Here is a 16378-nt window from a genome sequence, read left to right as displayed (position 1 = left end):
GATTTTTCTCCTTTTGCACTCGTGTGTTGCTGAGGATGAGGAGCACTTTTCTGAAGTCACAGGTAAAATATTTTTATTGTGGGTCTTTTAAATCCAAATTTTGAAAAATCCCAGCTCCTTTTCTCTCGTTTAATGAGGCTTGTGTGGTCCAAAACACTGCGAGTTGCGAGCACAAATGTTGCTTGTTGAAGAGTTGTTGCTCTGATTTTGTCTCCAGTGTGCGGATTACACTGAAGCTTTATAGACCTCCATGTGGTTAATCTCTCCCTAACCCTGATCCCAGGCCACCCCTATCCTAGGCCTAATGAGGTCGTTGTGGCAAAGTCCAGGTACTTCCAAACAGCAGGACTGTACCACCGCTGCTGCTGAACAGGGGTGTGTTTTATGTCTCTCTTTGCTGGCACAAACCTCCTCAACAGTGTTCCAGGACAGTTAATCATCCTAGTGCTCACCAGAAAGACGCAAAGGACTCAAATATCTGAATTACATATGCATTACGTAACTATTTTGCTCCACTTTAAGGGGAAAAAATGGTTAGATAATCAGCATATGTATATTCATATTGCATAAGAATATATTATCATAACAAAAACAACACCCTTTCTTTCCTTTATCCTTTAGCACTTTAATGTGTAAGAATGAAACACTAACAATAACCAGTAATCTGCTGTAACGTATGACATCATGTTTTGTGTAAGAGACTGGTTTAGTAACAGGCACACTTCACTAATGAGATTGAGGGTAAGAACATTATGGGCCATACACATAACCTTTAAAATAGTAATAATGAGATTTACTGGCAAGCACCCACTTTTGATCCACCTCTACAGATATTTGTTTTACTGTTCCTTGCTTTACCACGAAGAACTTTAAAAATCACTCCAGTGCGATGGCTCTAAATAAACGTTGTATTATATATCTTAATATAGGTCATAAAGTAAGGACACACATAAGGAAAACACTGATCACATTTCATGCCTTCCCATCACGCTGACAGCCAGTGGAAATGAACGTAGAAATATAGTGATTGTGTTTACAACTAATAACGTGACAGCATTTCGAAGTTTAGCAGGGAATATGATCTTCATTCTGGCCAAAAATGTTTGAAATCACAATGCCAATATTTCAATTCATTCATCAATTTAGTTTTCTAACTCTAGTATATTAGTCTGGTTGAAGACATACTGAATTAATTACGTCAAGTTAAAACAATAAGAAGGTCAAAAAGGTAAAACATACATGCAGATAATATGCATTTGACTGATGACAAAATACACAGAGTGACATCGAAATGTAAAGAAGAACTGATGATAGCATCTAGTTTAATCCAGTTTGAAAGTGGTACACAGAGTCCACCTTAGAAGAGCCCTTTACTGAAATGTGCTCTGAATCTGATCCAAAATGTGAAGTCTTGTCCACAGCAGCAACAATTCTGGGCTTTCATGTTGGATACGTTCCAACCATGCCAGCTGCTGGCGTGTCAGGTGAACCGTTGCAAATCACAGGCATTAAATGGAGATATAATTGCCTTTAGAGAACTCTTAGCGAGACTGAGGCTATTACTGTCCTGAAAACCTCCAAAATCACCCTTCCTTTTCAATGGTTGAATAATGTGATGTTTTTTGTGATGTTTTTTTAATACTGGAAAAGATAAAATTCTCTCTTATAGTTATAGAGTTATAGAGTTATAGAGACCATTTATTTATTATTTCAGTGTCCTGTCAACCAGTCTAAGAATCAAATATCAGATCTCTGCTCACTAATTTGATCCGTTAAGTGTGCAGGTACCTTGACAACATGACCGTGACATACTGTTGGACAGATTAGAAAAGTGGTCCAGACTCTGTGCCGCTGTGCCAAACTGGTTCAAATCATACTGACAGGACAGAAACTACTTTGTGTCAGTGGGTCATTTTGAATCCAAGCAAACAAAAACCGCATGTGGAGTTCCTCAAGGATCCATTCAAAGTACTTTTTTCCTTTCATTCACCTGTGTTTTTGTTCTTAAGGGTCAGGCCCCATCATATCTTAAAGAGCTCATAGTACTGTACTACCCCACTAGAGCACTGCGCTCCCAGACTGCAGGCCTACTGGTGGTTCCCAAAGTCTCCAAAAGTAGTTCAGGAGGCAGAGCCTTCAGCTATCAGGCTCCTCTCCTGTGGAACCTCCTTCCAGTTTGGGTTCGGGGGGCAGACACCCTCTCTACATTTAAGAGTAGACTAAAAACCTTCCTTTTTGACAAAGCATATATTTAAGGGCTGGCTCAGGCCTTAGACCATCCCCTAGTTATGCTGCTATAGGCTCAGACTGCCGGGGGACTCCTATGGTGCACTGAGCTCCTCTATTCTCTATCCTCCTCTTCCTCTCCATCGTTATGTCTCATGTCAGCCAAATGTCTGCCTCTAACTTGTTATCTTCTCCGGAGCCTTTCTGTGCTTTCTCATCTCTCAGGTTCCTGTTGATCCTGTGGATCCTGGTCCTGGCCCTGCTGATGTGGTTCCCTGGTTCCTATGGATCCTGGTCCTGGTCCCGCTGATGTGGTTCTCCATCAGCCAATGGATGTGCGTCTGTCCAAGGCTACAGCCTGTCCGTCCTTGGGAGCTGGATCTCTCCTTCACTGTGGTGCTCCCGGAGGTTTCTCTTTTCCCACTGGGTTTTTTGAGTTTTTCCTTCCCGAAATAAAGGACAGGTGATGCTTCGGACTGATCCATTGGCCTCAACGACTGCTGGACTCTTTATTTGATTGTTTGTTCGCTTACACTTGTTTATTTCAGTGAACTTTGTAAAGCACTATGAGACACTCTGTTGTGATATTGGGCTATACAAATAAATTGAATTGAAAAAATTGAATTGAATGGTGCTATATAAATAATTTTGCCTTGCCTGACAGCTCTCCCTTCCCCCTATTCTCTTTTTATTCTGTTCCCTTAAGATACTGTTTGGTTTTGGTTTGTTTATCTGTTGTAGTCATGTACAACTTCCTGAGTTGTGACATACTTATGGTAAAAGCAAAATAAGGTAATAATTAACTTTGTTGTTAAAAAATCGAACCATGACACTAAACGGTATAACGACATGAATGAAACATTACTTTTATGCCACTAAATGTATGTGAGGATACCTCAAATATCCTCACGTTAAGTGAAGTACCTCTTTGTACTCTTTCCTCTTGTTGCCACTAGATGGCACCAGCAGACAAGAATAAATTGCTTAGGGTGTGATAGAAGAAGGAACCTGTGCTAGACACAGTGGTTAGTAATATAATTACTCAGATACATTTGTCCTGAGCTTCTCTGCACAGGGACATAAGCAGAGCAGGAGTGAGAGGATGTTCAGTGACACTAACTCTCAGTTCCATCCTGACCATTTTGTTACTGGGCAAAATAATGAGCAAATGCTTTTTGATATTGTTTTCAAAAGTTTGTCTCCCTGTGTTTGCTGATGAAGATCATGTCATAAGATCAAAAGCTCCAGGTCAGCTACTTTCAACAGAGAGTTGATTGCCGATTGTTGTTTCTATGGTCAAGAATGAACTTTAGACCTCAGGTTTACTGGTCCTGAATCGTTTTAGATGCACTTTGATACACAACAGAAATGCTGACACACTGTTGTTTAAGGACACACGCACAGTTACATCCTAACATGTTGTTCTGTTTTATGGATTTTGATAGATTGGACTTTCAGTTTCAGTATTAGTCCCTGTGTCTAACTGTGAAATAATGTCGTGGCCAAAATGAGATCTTGACTTTATCGTCCTGTCCACTAGGTGGCACATGAAGACCTCAACGTGATTCATAGAAATTACTAGAACACTGGCTCTGCTGCCACCACTCCGGCAGGGACTGCGGTCAGGCTCGCTGAGGAGGACTTTCAGAGTTTCATCTGAGAATAAAAGTTTGGCTGAGGTCAAACAAATGGAGGGCAGAGGGAGGCTTTTTGCTGACGCCTCATTTTTCATTTGTCGGCACAGAGGGAGATACATGCTATTGCTTGGTTTTATTGCCGGAGAGTCGCCTGATGTGTGGGCGATTTATTGCTTCTGTCCAGTGAACTGAATTAAAACAAATACGCCGGTTGATGTGCGTCTCCTGATAATCATATGAGGAGTCACAGGTTCTCCTGAATGCCGGAAGTGGCAATAGACAAAAAGGGGGGAGCAGTCAATCATGATCATCCCATAGAGAAAATGTAATTTATCAGTAGTTCCTACTGTCGTGCTGCATACAAAAAGGATGTGTTTGTCTGATTTTGGCAGTAATTCAAATGATCTACATATACCTCAGAAACAGACACAGAAGACTTCTGGAGGCCAGAGTTGCTGTTGATTTAAAATGTTCCCAAATAAGTTTGCCCGAGGCCTTCCAGTAGACTGAAATGATAGCAGTGGTGAGGGATTCTCCTTGTGCTGCACCCTGACTATTCATCTCCAGGTGCATCTGCATACCCACAACCCCAAATTAAGCCTTGGAATATTTGTCTTTTTGTCATATTTGCATATATCAGCGAACAGAATTTATTCCATTCGAGAGTCTTACCCCCGGTGGCTGCCATATTTATAGTGTGTGACTCCCTTTGAGATTGCATTTACTTGTTATCACACACTCAAAAATCAAGTGGTGTTTCTTGTCAGTAGTAATGCCCATAATGGTGCTCAGACCTGGCGCATGATTGGCTGATTGCCTCTGTTGCTAGGCTACGGCTCCATGGTATGTCTCAGTGATACTGACGGTAGCATCACATTAAGGAAGAGGATGCAAAAAAGATGAGCTCAAGGAAAATGCTACATAACCTTATTCAATGATGGTACTCTATGGTGAAACCGTATAATGTTTGTAATGTTCGTAACACAAAACAGTCACAAGGCGATGCAGTCAGTTGACAATACATTTATTTCAATTTTATATATATATATATATATATACATATATATATATATCTTCAAATAAAAAGTTTATACTCAGAGCGCATGGTTCATATACTGCTTTCTCTTTGCAGTCTGTAGAGCAATCTATTGTGTGTGATGTCATACAATAATTCAATACTACCTTCATTTACATATCCAAGAATCTGCAAACTAACAAGGGTACGAACCAAGAATAAAGATTATATACAAAATTTACAACAAAACACCTTAACATATACCCCATCAGACACGGTCTAAAATGACCAATAATTTCTCCCTGATTACCGCATACAAATACAATGCAATTTACTCTCATTTCTTAAAAATGTTATACATTTCTCAATCACAAATGGGTGATTTTCATAAAGATTTCCCACATGGTGACATGTTGTGAAAATAGCTTATGTCATTTCAACAGGGCACACACAAACCGTCCTCCCAACTGTGTATCAAGACATATATATTGCTATGTTATATATTGATTCAAGAGGTCCTCTCAATGTATGGAAAGTGCCCTTTAAACATCGTAGCATGAATGCACTGTAAGAAATCATTGTTGGTGAGTGTTTGTACATGTTCCTTTTTCTCTGGGCAGGAGTATGTGCTTCCCTCTTGTTAGCTTTGTGAGCTGGGGTAGGAGGACAAAGTCTAGTGAAGAACAACAGGCTCTTTCTTCTTTTTGGTCTTCAGAACAAAAACTCTCTGACAAACTCCAAAAGGGAGAGGTGATGACTTAGTGGTCTGGTGCTCACTCGAACAACCCAAGGAAGAACACAGTCTATGTTTTGGTAGTTTTTTGTTAGCTATCCTGGAAACAACTGGAGATCAGCTTGAGTTCGGGAGTCTCCATCTCCTGCTGTGCCTACATCCTTCACTGATATTTTTTTCCCCCAAGTTTGCCCTCTCACAGCGCCAGACTTGACACAGCTCCCACAACAGCTGTCCATCATGCATAGGCCAGTGTACTGTATGTGGCAAGCCAGGCTTGCGCGGGGAGCAGGGAGGGTCCCCAGAGCAGATACCTCGGTCACCTTTAGCTCTCTGAACTCAAGGATCTATGCGGAAAGCTAAAAGCTTGTCAGAGTGTTGGTTGTTCAGGGTGCGCAGATCCGGCAGACGCAGCAGCAACTTCGGGAAGAGGGTGCTGTCATCCGGGCGGCGGCTGGTGATGATGGAGCGCAGAGCTTTTATTAGATTCTCCTGCAGTTGCTCCACTGCTCCCACCTCCACTATACCAGAGCGATCTGGAGAAAGGAGGGAGGAACCGGGTTTAGACACGAGGAAATGTACGCAGTACACAGTATGTGCACGTATGGGTATGAGTCTTACCAGCAGAGACGAGCACGACGGCCATGAAAAGGGCCATCTCGTCTGGCTCCAGACCCAAAGATCCGAGCTTCTCGCTGAAATCGAACATGGCGTCCAGTAAGCAGCCCATGCCGAGAGCCCTTAGAGAGGCCAGTGAGTATGTCTGCCCATTGAGGAAGGTCACCGTCCTCTCCTTGGGGTCAAACAGTGAGCAGAACCTCACCATCAGAACCTGCAGACAAAACCAAATCAGGTTAGCATCAGAAGAGACTCCAAAGGATAAGAGAGAAAGTAAATTAAAAAAACTCCCACAGTCCCACCAATAAATTCTGTTTAGCCGGGCGTACCTGGAAAGTGCCAGATTTGAGCAGCATCACTTGATCGTGCTGGCTAAGCATCTGGAAGCCTGGGATGCTCTTTGCAAACTCCACTACTTCTTTTACAGCAGGGGTGAAGCACTGGGAGAAAGACTCCCACACCTCCTGACTGGAGCGACTGGCCGGGGCCACTGGACATGAATTGAGTGGACACGCCTGCGGGAGAGACATAAGGAAAGGAGGTGTTACAGACTTGTCATTGACAGTCAATTGAAAGATATTCACACACACAATAAGAAAAAATTGTCTTACCAGCACTTTGGCTCCTCCATTTAGCTTCCAGGGGCAAGGACCCTCACTGGCTGAATAGCTGTTCTGATTGGCTGAGTAGGACTGAGATGATAGGCTGCCACTGAAGGGACACTGATTCTGATTGGAGGAGAAGGAGTACTTGGCATTGTCGACGTTGGTGTTGGTGGGGTTTTCATTGTTGGTGGGGGTCCCCTGGCAGTTTGTGGGGACGTGGTAGCTTGATGTCAGGTTTGCCAGCTCCCCCTGAACCGTGTGCTGGGTCTGGGTCGCCGAGTGTGACAGGGAAGGTTCCTGTACTGAACTGTTCTGGAAGGAAGAAGTCCTAATGTTGCTGTTGCCGGCAGCCATCTTGAGTGGTTTCTCGTCACTGTTCATTAAAGTGCTGCGGTAAGACTGCGATATAGAGCCCGCTCCGTCATTCGTCTGGTTCTGTGGACTGCAGGGGGCATCGGGAGATGAGACGTCCATTTCCATGGAAGCTGATTCATTGAGACTGTTCATGTAGCTCTGCATCTCGTCCAATAGTCTCTGCTTCTCCCGCTTGGGAATACGCCCAAAACGCACAGCTGAGGACAACCAGAAGAGAGCATCCTCTGTTATTATTTTATTGGCATCGAGCTTCAATATCACTGCCAGGTTCTTACTGGCAGCACTTGAATAAATACACTGAACAGTAGAAACCCTCAGGCTTAAAAAATGATTGTCACATTGAAACACTATAGAGAAACAACTACTTCTTGTTCTAATATGGATTCTACATCTGACACTCAGGCTGTAATCTCTATGTGGATTACTAATCCTAAAACCTCTCTCCTGTCTCTGACTATTATGTGTCCGTCACAGCTGTCTCACCACAATACGGACACTTAAGCCTTCATCTCATCTAACTGCCTCATCCTCCTCTCCAGCCTTTAAAACCCTCCCTTCCCCCTATTCAGTTCTGCACCTCAACTGACGGCCCTATTTATAGTACGCTGCATGCCACACTGCCTCCCCCAGCCTCTCTCTTCCTTTCTGTCTTCCACTTTTTCTGTGGAAGTAGGTCACTGGGTCAACAGCACTGAACATGATGTCATTAGCCAAGTGACAGAGTGAGTGGGAAGGGGAAAGGTCAAGAAGACAAGGGAGGCAGGTAGGAGAGGTGAAGAGACAAAGAAGGTTGAAGGTGGAAAAAAACTGGATGATCAAACAGATATCGTGTTGTCAAGCCGATGACGTGACATTAAAATGGCTGGAAAATAGCGGATCTGTGGGTTTGTAATATTATTATTGCGACATTTTTCTTTTAATTTAATTTGTGTGCATTTGACAACATGTAAAATACAGTTATTAATAATAGCGTTTCCCTGTTGCGATCTGATGAATTAGCAGGTGATTTTTCATTCCCGCATTTTGGCTTTTTTGGGTCAGCTAAAGATGTTTGCTCCAGAAAAACCATGATTTATTATCACCTAGTTTAGCCACATCCCCAGAGATCGGAGCCCTGCTGTGGAATTATGCGGCAGAGCAGATTAACTGTAGCAATATTATTTCAATTTCAAGTCCAGCACTGTTGCTTTTCATGATTAACAGGACAGAATAACATTATGTCTGAAATGAATGTTTGGAAGTGTCAATGCTGAAGAAAAAAGGGTAATACTGTTCATCTTGTTGAACACGTGGGGCAATCAACAACTTTGTGCCCCAGTTTCCCAAAATAAACTATATTTGTTACAGTTTCTCCATGACTGATGACGGCGGGGACTTTAGAGCTCCTCTTGCCATAAATCAGACAGCAGGGCAAGGAGAGAGGAAGACAGGAGGGAAGAAAAGACAAAAGGAGGGGAGTGGAGAGCCAGAACAAGACAAGAAGATAGAGAGAAAATCTAATTGTGGATGAGGAGTGAGGCCAGCTTGGGAACATTTTTTTTGTCTTTTAGTCTCCGTGTAACCCTGCATACATGGATCGATGAAATCCTCTACTCTACACCAAGAAAACAAAAACTAATTTCAATTTTAGTTGCCATTGTGTTTAAGTATCTTCACTAAGGACATTAATACCATATCTTACCATCTCTGGACATGCCCACGGAGAGACACTTCTTAAAGCGACAGTGCTGGCACCGGTTTCGGTTCATACGCATGATGAGACACTTTTCATTCTTCACACACATCTTGTAATGGATATTCTGCTGAATGCTGCGTCTGAAGAAACCCTGGAGAAAGGCACAGAAAGGATAAAGACCTTGAACATTGTCTTTTGTGGAGATGTGATTTTTTTCATACCGAAAGAACATCACATAATACTATCTTAACTCGATCTCACCTTGCAGCCTTCACAGGCGTGCACACCGTAATGGAACCCGGATGCAATGTCCCCACACACCTTGCACAGAAGCACCATACCTCCGGTCTCTGTGAAAGAGGCAAACATCCATCATCAGAGAGAGGAACACAATAACAAAGTGCTGGCAGGTAACGATAGAGGAGAACAGGAAGGAGGGAAGTGAGGAGATACTTACTGGTGAACGTCCCAGTGAAACCACAAGGTCTTTTGGCCACTGTTGGATGGTTGTAGGTTGCCGTCGTTATTTGGGCAACGGGTGCATTGTTTACTTCAGGAAACTGGAAGACCATCCTCGGAGAAGGAGTTCCTCCCCCTTGTTCTCCCCTCTGCTTCAGGGCCCCAATCTCCTGAAAGGAGACACCCTCGGGGGATGAAGGCTGCGAGTGGGAGGAGGGCGATTGGGTCTGGTATCCACTTGAAGGGCTGCCAGGACTCGGGCTGGCACTGCCGGACGAGCCAGCATACAAGATAACACCACCTGGAGGAGCAGAGAGGGGCAAATACTCAGCTCACTGATCTTCATCTAGGTTCATCCACCTTCATATGTACAATGCAAGTGGGAGTGCAAGTGTTGAGCAATGCTCCACTTTGATTCACTTCGTACTTGGCAGGCTTTCAGAAACACACAAAACTGTGATCATGGTAGGACAACAGAAATTTGAACTGATGAATAATTTAGAAAAAATGTCACTGCCAGAGGAACAACAACTCTGACCTGGATGTCTGTATTGAGTCTTTTGGTTTATAACCTGTTAGACAATTAAATAAAAAAAGTGCTTTGTCATGCCAGTGGGTGGGCTGCTTTAAGTGAACGATTATACTTTTGGCATCTTGAAAGCTCACTGGAGAGCGTTATATGAATAAATAATACTAGCTAGATAATACTTGACAATAACACAGTAACCAGGCAAGATAAATACCCTTATCTAATGCTTGAATAAACACCCACTTTATGGTCTCATAATGCAGGATTTCATCATATCAAACGAGCAAAACAGCATATCTATGTGGAATAGGAAACGCCATAAAATGCTTATCATAGTATGACAGTGAGTCACTATACATTCTCAACGAGTGCAGCTGACAGGCTACAACGGGCCTTTGTTAAGGGATGTCACATCAAGTCGGAAATGTCCCATTACCCCTCAACACAACACCCATCCGCCAACCCCCCCCACCGCCCCCCTTCTTTTGAAGACAGTGTTCTTCCCTGCAAGATGAAAGACTGCCCCTCACGTGCAGCCTCAGCCAGCCAGCTCCCTGCCTGCTCGCTCTCAGCACTGAGTCTTCCCTCCTCTCCCTCCTCCCGCCCCCTCCCTTCTTCTCAATCCTCCTCCCTCTCCTACCTCCTCCTCCCTCCCCACTTTGGCTGCGGGCCTGCAGACCCATCTATCCGCCAGCCACCTGACCGGGAGCTCACATGGACTCTTGACACAGTTCCCGCCCGGCTCACAAGGCTCTTTGCGCAGTCCCGTGTAGACAACAGCAGCAGTACAATAACAAGTGCTACGATCACGTTTGGAATAGAGAGGGCGTTAATGCTGTGACTACAGACGTAGGGGGAAGCCAGCAGGACACAGCTACCTTAAGTCTATGCATTCCACAGAGTCACAAGAAAGTGTGCAGAGGGTAACAGTCACGTTGTTGCCGGCCACTCTTTTGACACATTATAATGATTTTTTTTTTTGATGTAGTCAATTAAGATGAGCATTTTATTTTCCATTTATACCACCGGTGTTAATGCGAAAATCCATCAAATGCCATTCACCCACTTTTAAGTCAGTCTTTTCATTTTTAGCATCATGTTAATAAAACTGAAAACAGTGACCTCCTTTTTATGTACTGTGAGATCACTGTGTCAGGTGTCTGAATACCTGAGCATGAAAAGCCTGCCAACTAAAACGTTTCCCGTGCGCAGGAATAGCACGTTTCACAATCTACATTCAGAGTCTGCGTCACTTGGCTCGTGTTATGATGATGATGCTGACGATGATGACTGTACTCTGTCGTCCAATTCTAGACACATCATCATCGCTGCAACGCAGTTTTGCAACACATCAGATGTGTGCCCTATTCTGCTCAAACAGGTTACTGCAGGCAAGTTAAGAGGTACAACTTAGTGTATTTAACAGTAGTAGTTCAATCTCAAGTGCTGGCACTATTACCTTGGATTATCTACACTGTCATTTTGTGCACATTTCCTCTCAAGGACCTTCAGTCGCTTGAGAAAAAGCCTCCCTCGTCTCTGGCGCTTTCTCTCCTTGAGAAAACACGTGCTGCATTTCTGTTCAGCTCTAAGTGCCTCCTTAATTCCACTGCTCACACGTGTCAACACTGAATGTAAGACACCCGATGGCTTTTGTGTGGTGGCAAGCCGTGACTTCACTTTACATACAAACTTTACATGTGCCCATGTGGTTCCCTGCGTGTTTGCGTGTGAGAGATAAAGCTTTATGAGCATGTGTACCACCTGCAGAGGACAGGGTCACACTCTTCTGTCACACAAACTCCACACCCACTTCCTACATCCACAGTCGCCGCCCCTCTAGTGTAAAAACATTCCATATTCTGCCTCCTCGTAACTGTTTCCTGGAATCCGGTTTGACTGGGTGCCAGAACGAGCTCTGGGAATATCATCCCTGCTGCACTGAGGCACAAGTTACGACATGTGACCTGCGGATACACATAGAGCCATAAGAACGACAAAATAAACAAAATGCTCCACCGCCCCTCTCTTTGCCAGTCCTCTGTGTCCTCCCCTCTCATGTGTTCCCACCCCCCTAGGCACGCATGGATGGCAGGCAAACTGTATGGACATCATGCTCATGTCATGGCTGGGGGTGGGCGTGGGGGGGGGAGGCACCGCCTCTTAACTCCAACAAGTGGACGTTTACAACTGTGCATGGGCAGTAAGCCCCACTCCACGTGAAACAGCTGGCCACATGTCATGTGTGTGTGAGGCGAGTTCAAGGAGGATGGTTCTTTGAAAGCAACTGAGGAGAACAGTTGTTTTGCAAAGAAACATTAATGATTCCTTTATAAGTTTGAACTTCTTTTTAAGGACTTCAGTGGTTCAAAAGTTTAACGAGTTTTACATGTGGGTCTTGCGGGTTCAGCCATACACATGTAATAGACTAGAATGAGCAGTTTATACTCAATCCTTAGATGGAAATACTATCCGTCACCCGATTCAAGCTGTGCTTTTAATGTGAATTGGCCGGTTGTGTCAAGCTGACAACCACAGGGAGTCTAGTTTCAGGATCTGCAGCAGAGCCAAGCATGAAGTTCATTGTTCCAGTTAGCAGTCGGTGATGCAATCATCTACTTATACATATTTCAGATTTTAGTCATTTGATCTGTGGCATACTTTAAGATCATAATGGTCAGGACACAAGGTCAGGTGCCATAATGACATAAAGCCTTACAGCAATATGCAGCCCTCCACTGAACAACTGCACCATATTTCTTTATCACGTCTAATCCATTTTGAAATTGTACTGTCGTGCCCTTCGACATCTCTTTTGCTTAGCAGTTACTTTTTATGGGTTGCTGCCAGCGGTCTAGAGAGTTCTTATCATCAGAATAAACATTTGCAAGAGTAAACGGTAAACATTAATCTCCAATCCTCATTCTTTCCTGCAGGCAAAAAAAAACCCCATTATACTATTTTGTATTTTACATGAATTAAAACATTAAACCGATCAACAGCTTCATCACTGATTATTTGTACCAAGAATCTAGGTTTATTCTATGAACACTGCTGTTGCTCAGTGTCTCCATAATAAAGGTTCATTATACTTTGAACGAATTCATGTTGCAATTTCACCACAGCTGTAATAAAGGAAGTTGTGTGTGTGTGTGTGTGTGTGTGTGCGCGCGCAGTGAGAACAGAAACTGGTTTGTCCAATCACCCAAAATCCAGGTTGGGTGCAGCCAAATGTAGGTTAATGTGTCCTGTCAGGCACAGAAACGTGATGCTGCGCGTTTGATTTGGTGCATTATGGTTACTGATGAACATTTCCAACCGGTCGCAGTGAGCAGGGGGAGAGAAAAGGCAGCTAAACCCCTCTGACCCACTGACCAAGCTATCCGCGGATACAGAGGAATCCCCGTGCGAGCCGGGCGCGAGCGGTGCGCGACCGGGAAGGGAGGGTGGGGTGGGGTTGGGTGGGGAGGGTGAAGCTCGAGCGCTGCACGTGGATGCTGAGGCTGTGTACACGTGCTTTCAGCTCGAGGCGGGGTGACTGCGTATTAAAAATCAGGCGCATGATTCCCAACATTATCACGACGGTTTCTACCCAGGGTGCACTGGGCGGGCGGGGGGGGCAAGTGAGAAGACATGACAGTAATCCGCCGTTCAAGGACGGGAAAATGTCTGTCTGCTGCTCGGTTAACACAGTCATTATTATTATTATTATTATTATTATTATTATTATTATTATTATTTTCCTATCGGGGCTCATGTGATGGTTATAAGAGGTGGCGTCATCGCACTGGATGATTCTCATGTGTCACTTAAAAGCTTGATATGATGTGACACCCTTTTCCATTTTGAATCGCCCATACTTTAGCAGTAATATATCGATGTTAACATTTTAGATTGTATTGCCGGTTCAGTCTACATAGGAGAGCTGTAACAGAAATTCACGTGGGTTAATATTGCATTTAATATCCGTGACAGCCTTTAATAGTTAAAGAGAAATACGAGGGCTGTTTTTTTTTTTTTTTTTTGGAGTAAGCTGGGATGTGGGCTCGGCTTCATTCATCATCAGCTCCCACCACATTTCGATCATGATTCAGGTTCTGGCAGATCGGGATGTTTACTCCGAGCTCCGTTTTTCCAGTACATGGATGGAAAATTTGGCCCCGGCTGCTTGTTTTTGCCTCAGTGGGTGTGACTGCCCCCAGACACACTTCTCTGTCATGTGTTTTGGAACAAAAAGAAAAAACATAACTTGGGTTTCACTCAAATATAAAGTTAAAATGACTCATGAGCTCAGAAAAGTCACAACTCCAACTCCACAACTTCCCAGCCTGCTTGTTGGGGAACATTTACGCAAAGTGAAGGAAACTCCGTCCAAACTAAAGCACGCACTGCAGAGCGGGCGAGCCGCTCACCTCATCTGACCCCCACTCGGTAACACGAGAATAAAGACTATAAGGTATGGAAAAGGGGGGAACGTGTCCTGCACCGGGAGCGTTTTGGGTCGCGCTTCACGTGATTTTGTTTACATGCAGAGAATCGGAAGTCCGCGGCACAGATCGACAAGAGAGGACTTCCCTCTTCAATCGCTCAAAACTCTCAACTGTCTGCAGCCCAGAAGCACTTGGCACCGCGCCACATGTCACACAGCCGAAATAACAGTTTAAATCCTGCAACATCCACCCCCAAACTATATGTGCACCCCTGAGCGTGAGTGTAGCAGCGAGAGTCCCAAAAGCTGTTTAAAAATTAAAATGTGTGCTGTTAGGTGCATTTGATAGTGTAAAAATTAAATTAGTTAAATAAATAGTAAATTAGTTTAAAAGTAGAAACTAAATAAAAACAACAACAACAACAACAAATGCATCAATTCACATCTGCGCTCGCTAGAATAACCAAGCTTATGTAGATATTAACTGGTGCAACTATACCTGAATGAACAGTGCTGATAAATCATTATAATCAACCAATAAACTTACTATACAAGAATTATATCTGATGTAAAGAAGTGTAAAGGCATCTGCTCCCATAATGCACCATTGTCTACTTTTTTTTCTTTCTTTCTTTCTTTTTTTTAAATTTCCGCTCTCTTGTTTGGCACTGAAATAATATTTCCAGCTAAACACATTCAGCACATCACGAAGCTTTTCTCACCTCCAGGACTGTTTTCCATGTTTCCCAGTCGATCGGTGTCGTTCAGTCGTTCCGTGCTGTGTAGTTGTGGACGTTTAATGCTGGACTGACTGACTCTGCTTGCAACCGAGGAGTTTCGTTGATATAGGTGAAAGAGTCATGAACTGCCAAGGCATAGAGAGTGTATCCAAAAGCTCAGACCGACGCGGGTGTGCCAAGGGCATGGGGGGGGGGGCGGCTCTGGAGAGAACCCGGTCAGCGAAAAACAAAAATTAGAATAAATATTTGGAAAAGGAAATAAAAGCAGATGTCTGATTGGACAAAATAACTTCCAATTTGAAGCTCGACTCTCCGTGTGATGCCAGGCTGCGGCGAGATATCACTGTGTGGGAGAACTCTAAATTACAGAGGTCCCAAAGCATTCATCTGCCTGCCATGTACAGTCACCATTAAAACATGACCACAGTGGAAGTAGTTTAAACACTCCCCGCTCATCAATAAGCAACACGCGTCCTAAAATAACCAGCACGTTTTCAGGTGCCTGAGAAATGTGACCAGGTTTTTTTTCTCTCTCTCTCTCTCTGCTCTCTTTTTGTGCGTCCCGTCAAGCGCCTGTTTGTTGATGTGTATCAGATCTCTCTCTCCCTCTCTCTCTCTCTCTCTCTCTCCCTCTCTCTGTGTCACGCTCTCTGAAAACATTTCACCCACCTCCTCTCCTCGTGCCCCCACTCTTTTTTACTCTCTCTCACTTTCTCATTGGCTGAGAGCCCCGCGTGGAGACGGCACATTGGGCTCGTTCGACATCGGTATGCTGCTTAAAGCTGTGCCGCATGTGCGCATGGCATGTGAGCTCACGCTGCCCTACTGACACACATTTTATGCTAATGAGCTGCCTGGGCTCGGCGATAAGAGAGCGAGGAAACGGTGAAGAGGTGCCGAGGCGGCGAGAGGTCTCACTCCCAACCGATCTCCCGTCCTGCCCCACAGTTTAGGCTGGGGAGAGATATAATGGTGCCACCGTGTGAAGAGCAGAAATGTACCTTTGTGTCGATAACGCTGTTTTTAAGGTGTCAATGGGCACGATCTGGTGAAGAGTACGCTTTTAGATTTTAGACAGGCGACAACAAACAAAAAAAATATATCCGATCAGTCATTTTTGTGTTTTTTATGTGAGAGAAGACTGGAGAGCTCCTTCAGCGACACACTCCTCCACCCTCACTGTTCTTCCCTCCACCAGCTGTCAGACTTTACAACCAACGCTGCTCCTAATAGACCACACTGCACCAAAGCTGACAGTTATAGCATTATAATGTACATCAAGTGTGCAATATATTTATTCATCTCTTTACCTCACTTCACAATGTGCAATACTTTCT

The 16378-nt window shown here is 44.1% G+C and overlaps 1 protein-coding gene across 1 annotated transcript; it reads right to left on the bottom strand.

The window, feature by feature from the left end:
* Positions 1–4871: 4871 nt before the first annotated feature.
* Positions 4872–15300, bottom strand: LOC139216623 (nuclear receptor subfamily 1 group D member 1-like). Its single transcript, XM_070847802.1, has 8 exons — positions 15024–15300; positions 9342–9644; positions 9146–9234; positions 8891–9035; positions 6841–7406; positions 6559–6744; positions 6233–6443; positions 4872–6147 (listed from the first exon to the last, which is right to left on the bottom strand). The coding sequence occupies exons 1-8, from the start codon at positions 15040–15042 to the stop codon at positions 5951–5953; spliced, it is 1716 nt and encodes a 571-aa protein (XP_070703903.1). The 5' UTR covers positions 15043–15300; the 3' UTR covers positions 4872–5950.
* Positions 15301–16378: the final 1078 nt, after the last annotated feature.

This window comes from Pempheris klunzingeri, chromosome 2 (assembly GCF_042242105.1).
Source record: "Pempheris klunzingeri isolate RE-2024b chromosome 2, fPemKlu1.hap1, whole genome shotgun sequence".
Lineage (NCBI taxonomy): Eukaryota > Metazoa > Chordata > Actinopteri > Acropomatiformes > Pempheridae > Pempheris > Pempheris klunzingeri.
Note: the sequence above shows the minus strand (reverse complement) of the source record. Positions and strands in the feature narration are given on the sequence as shown.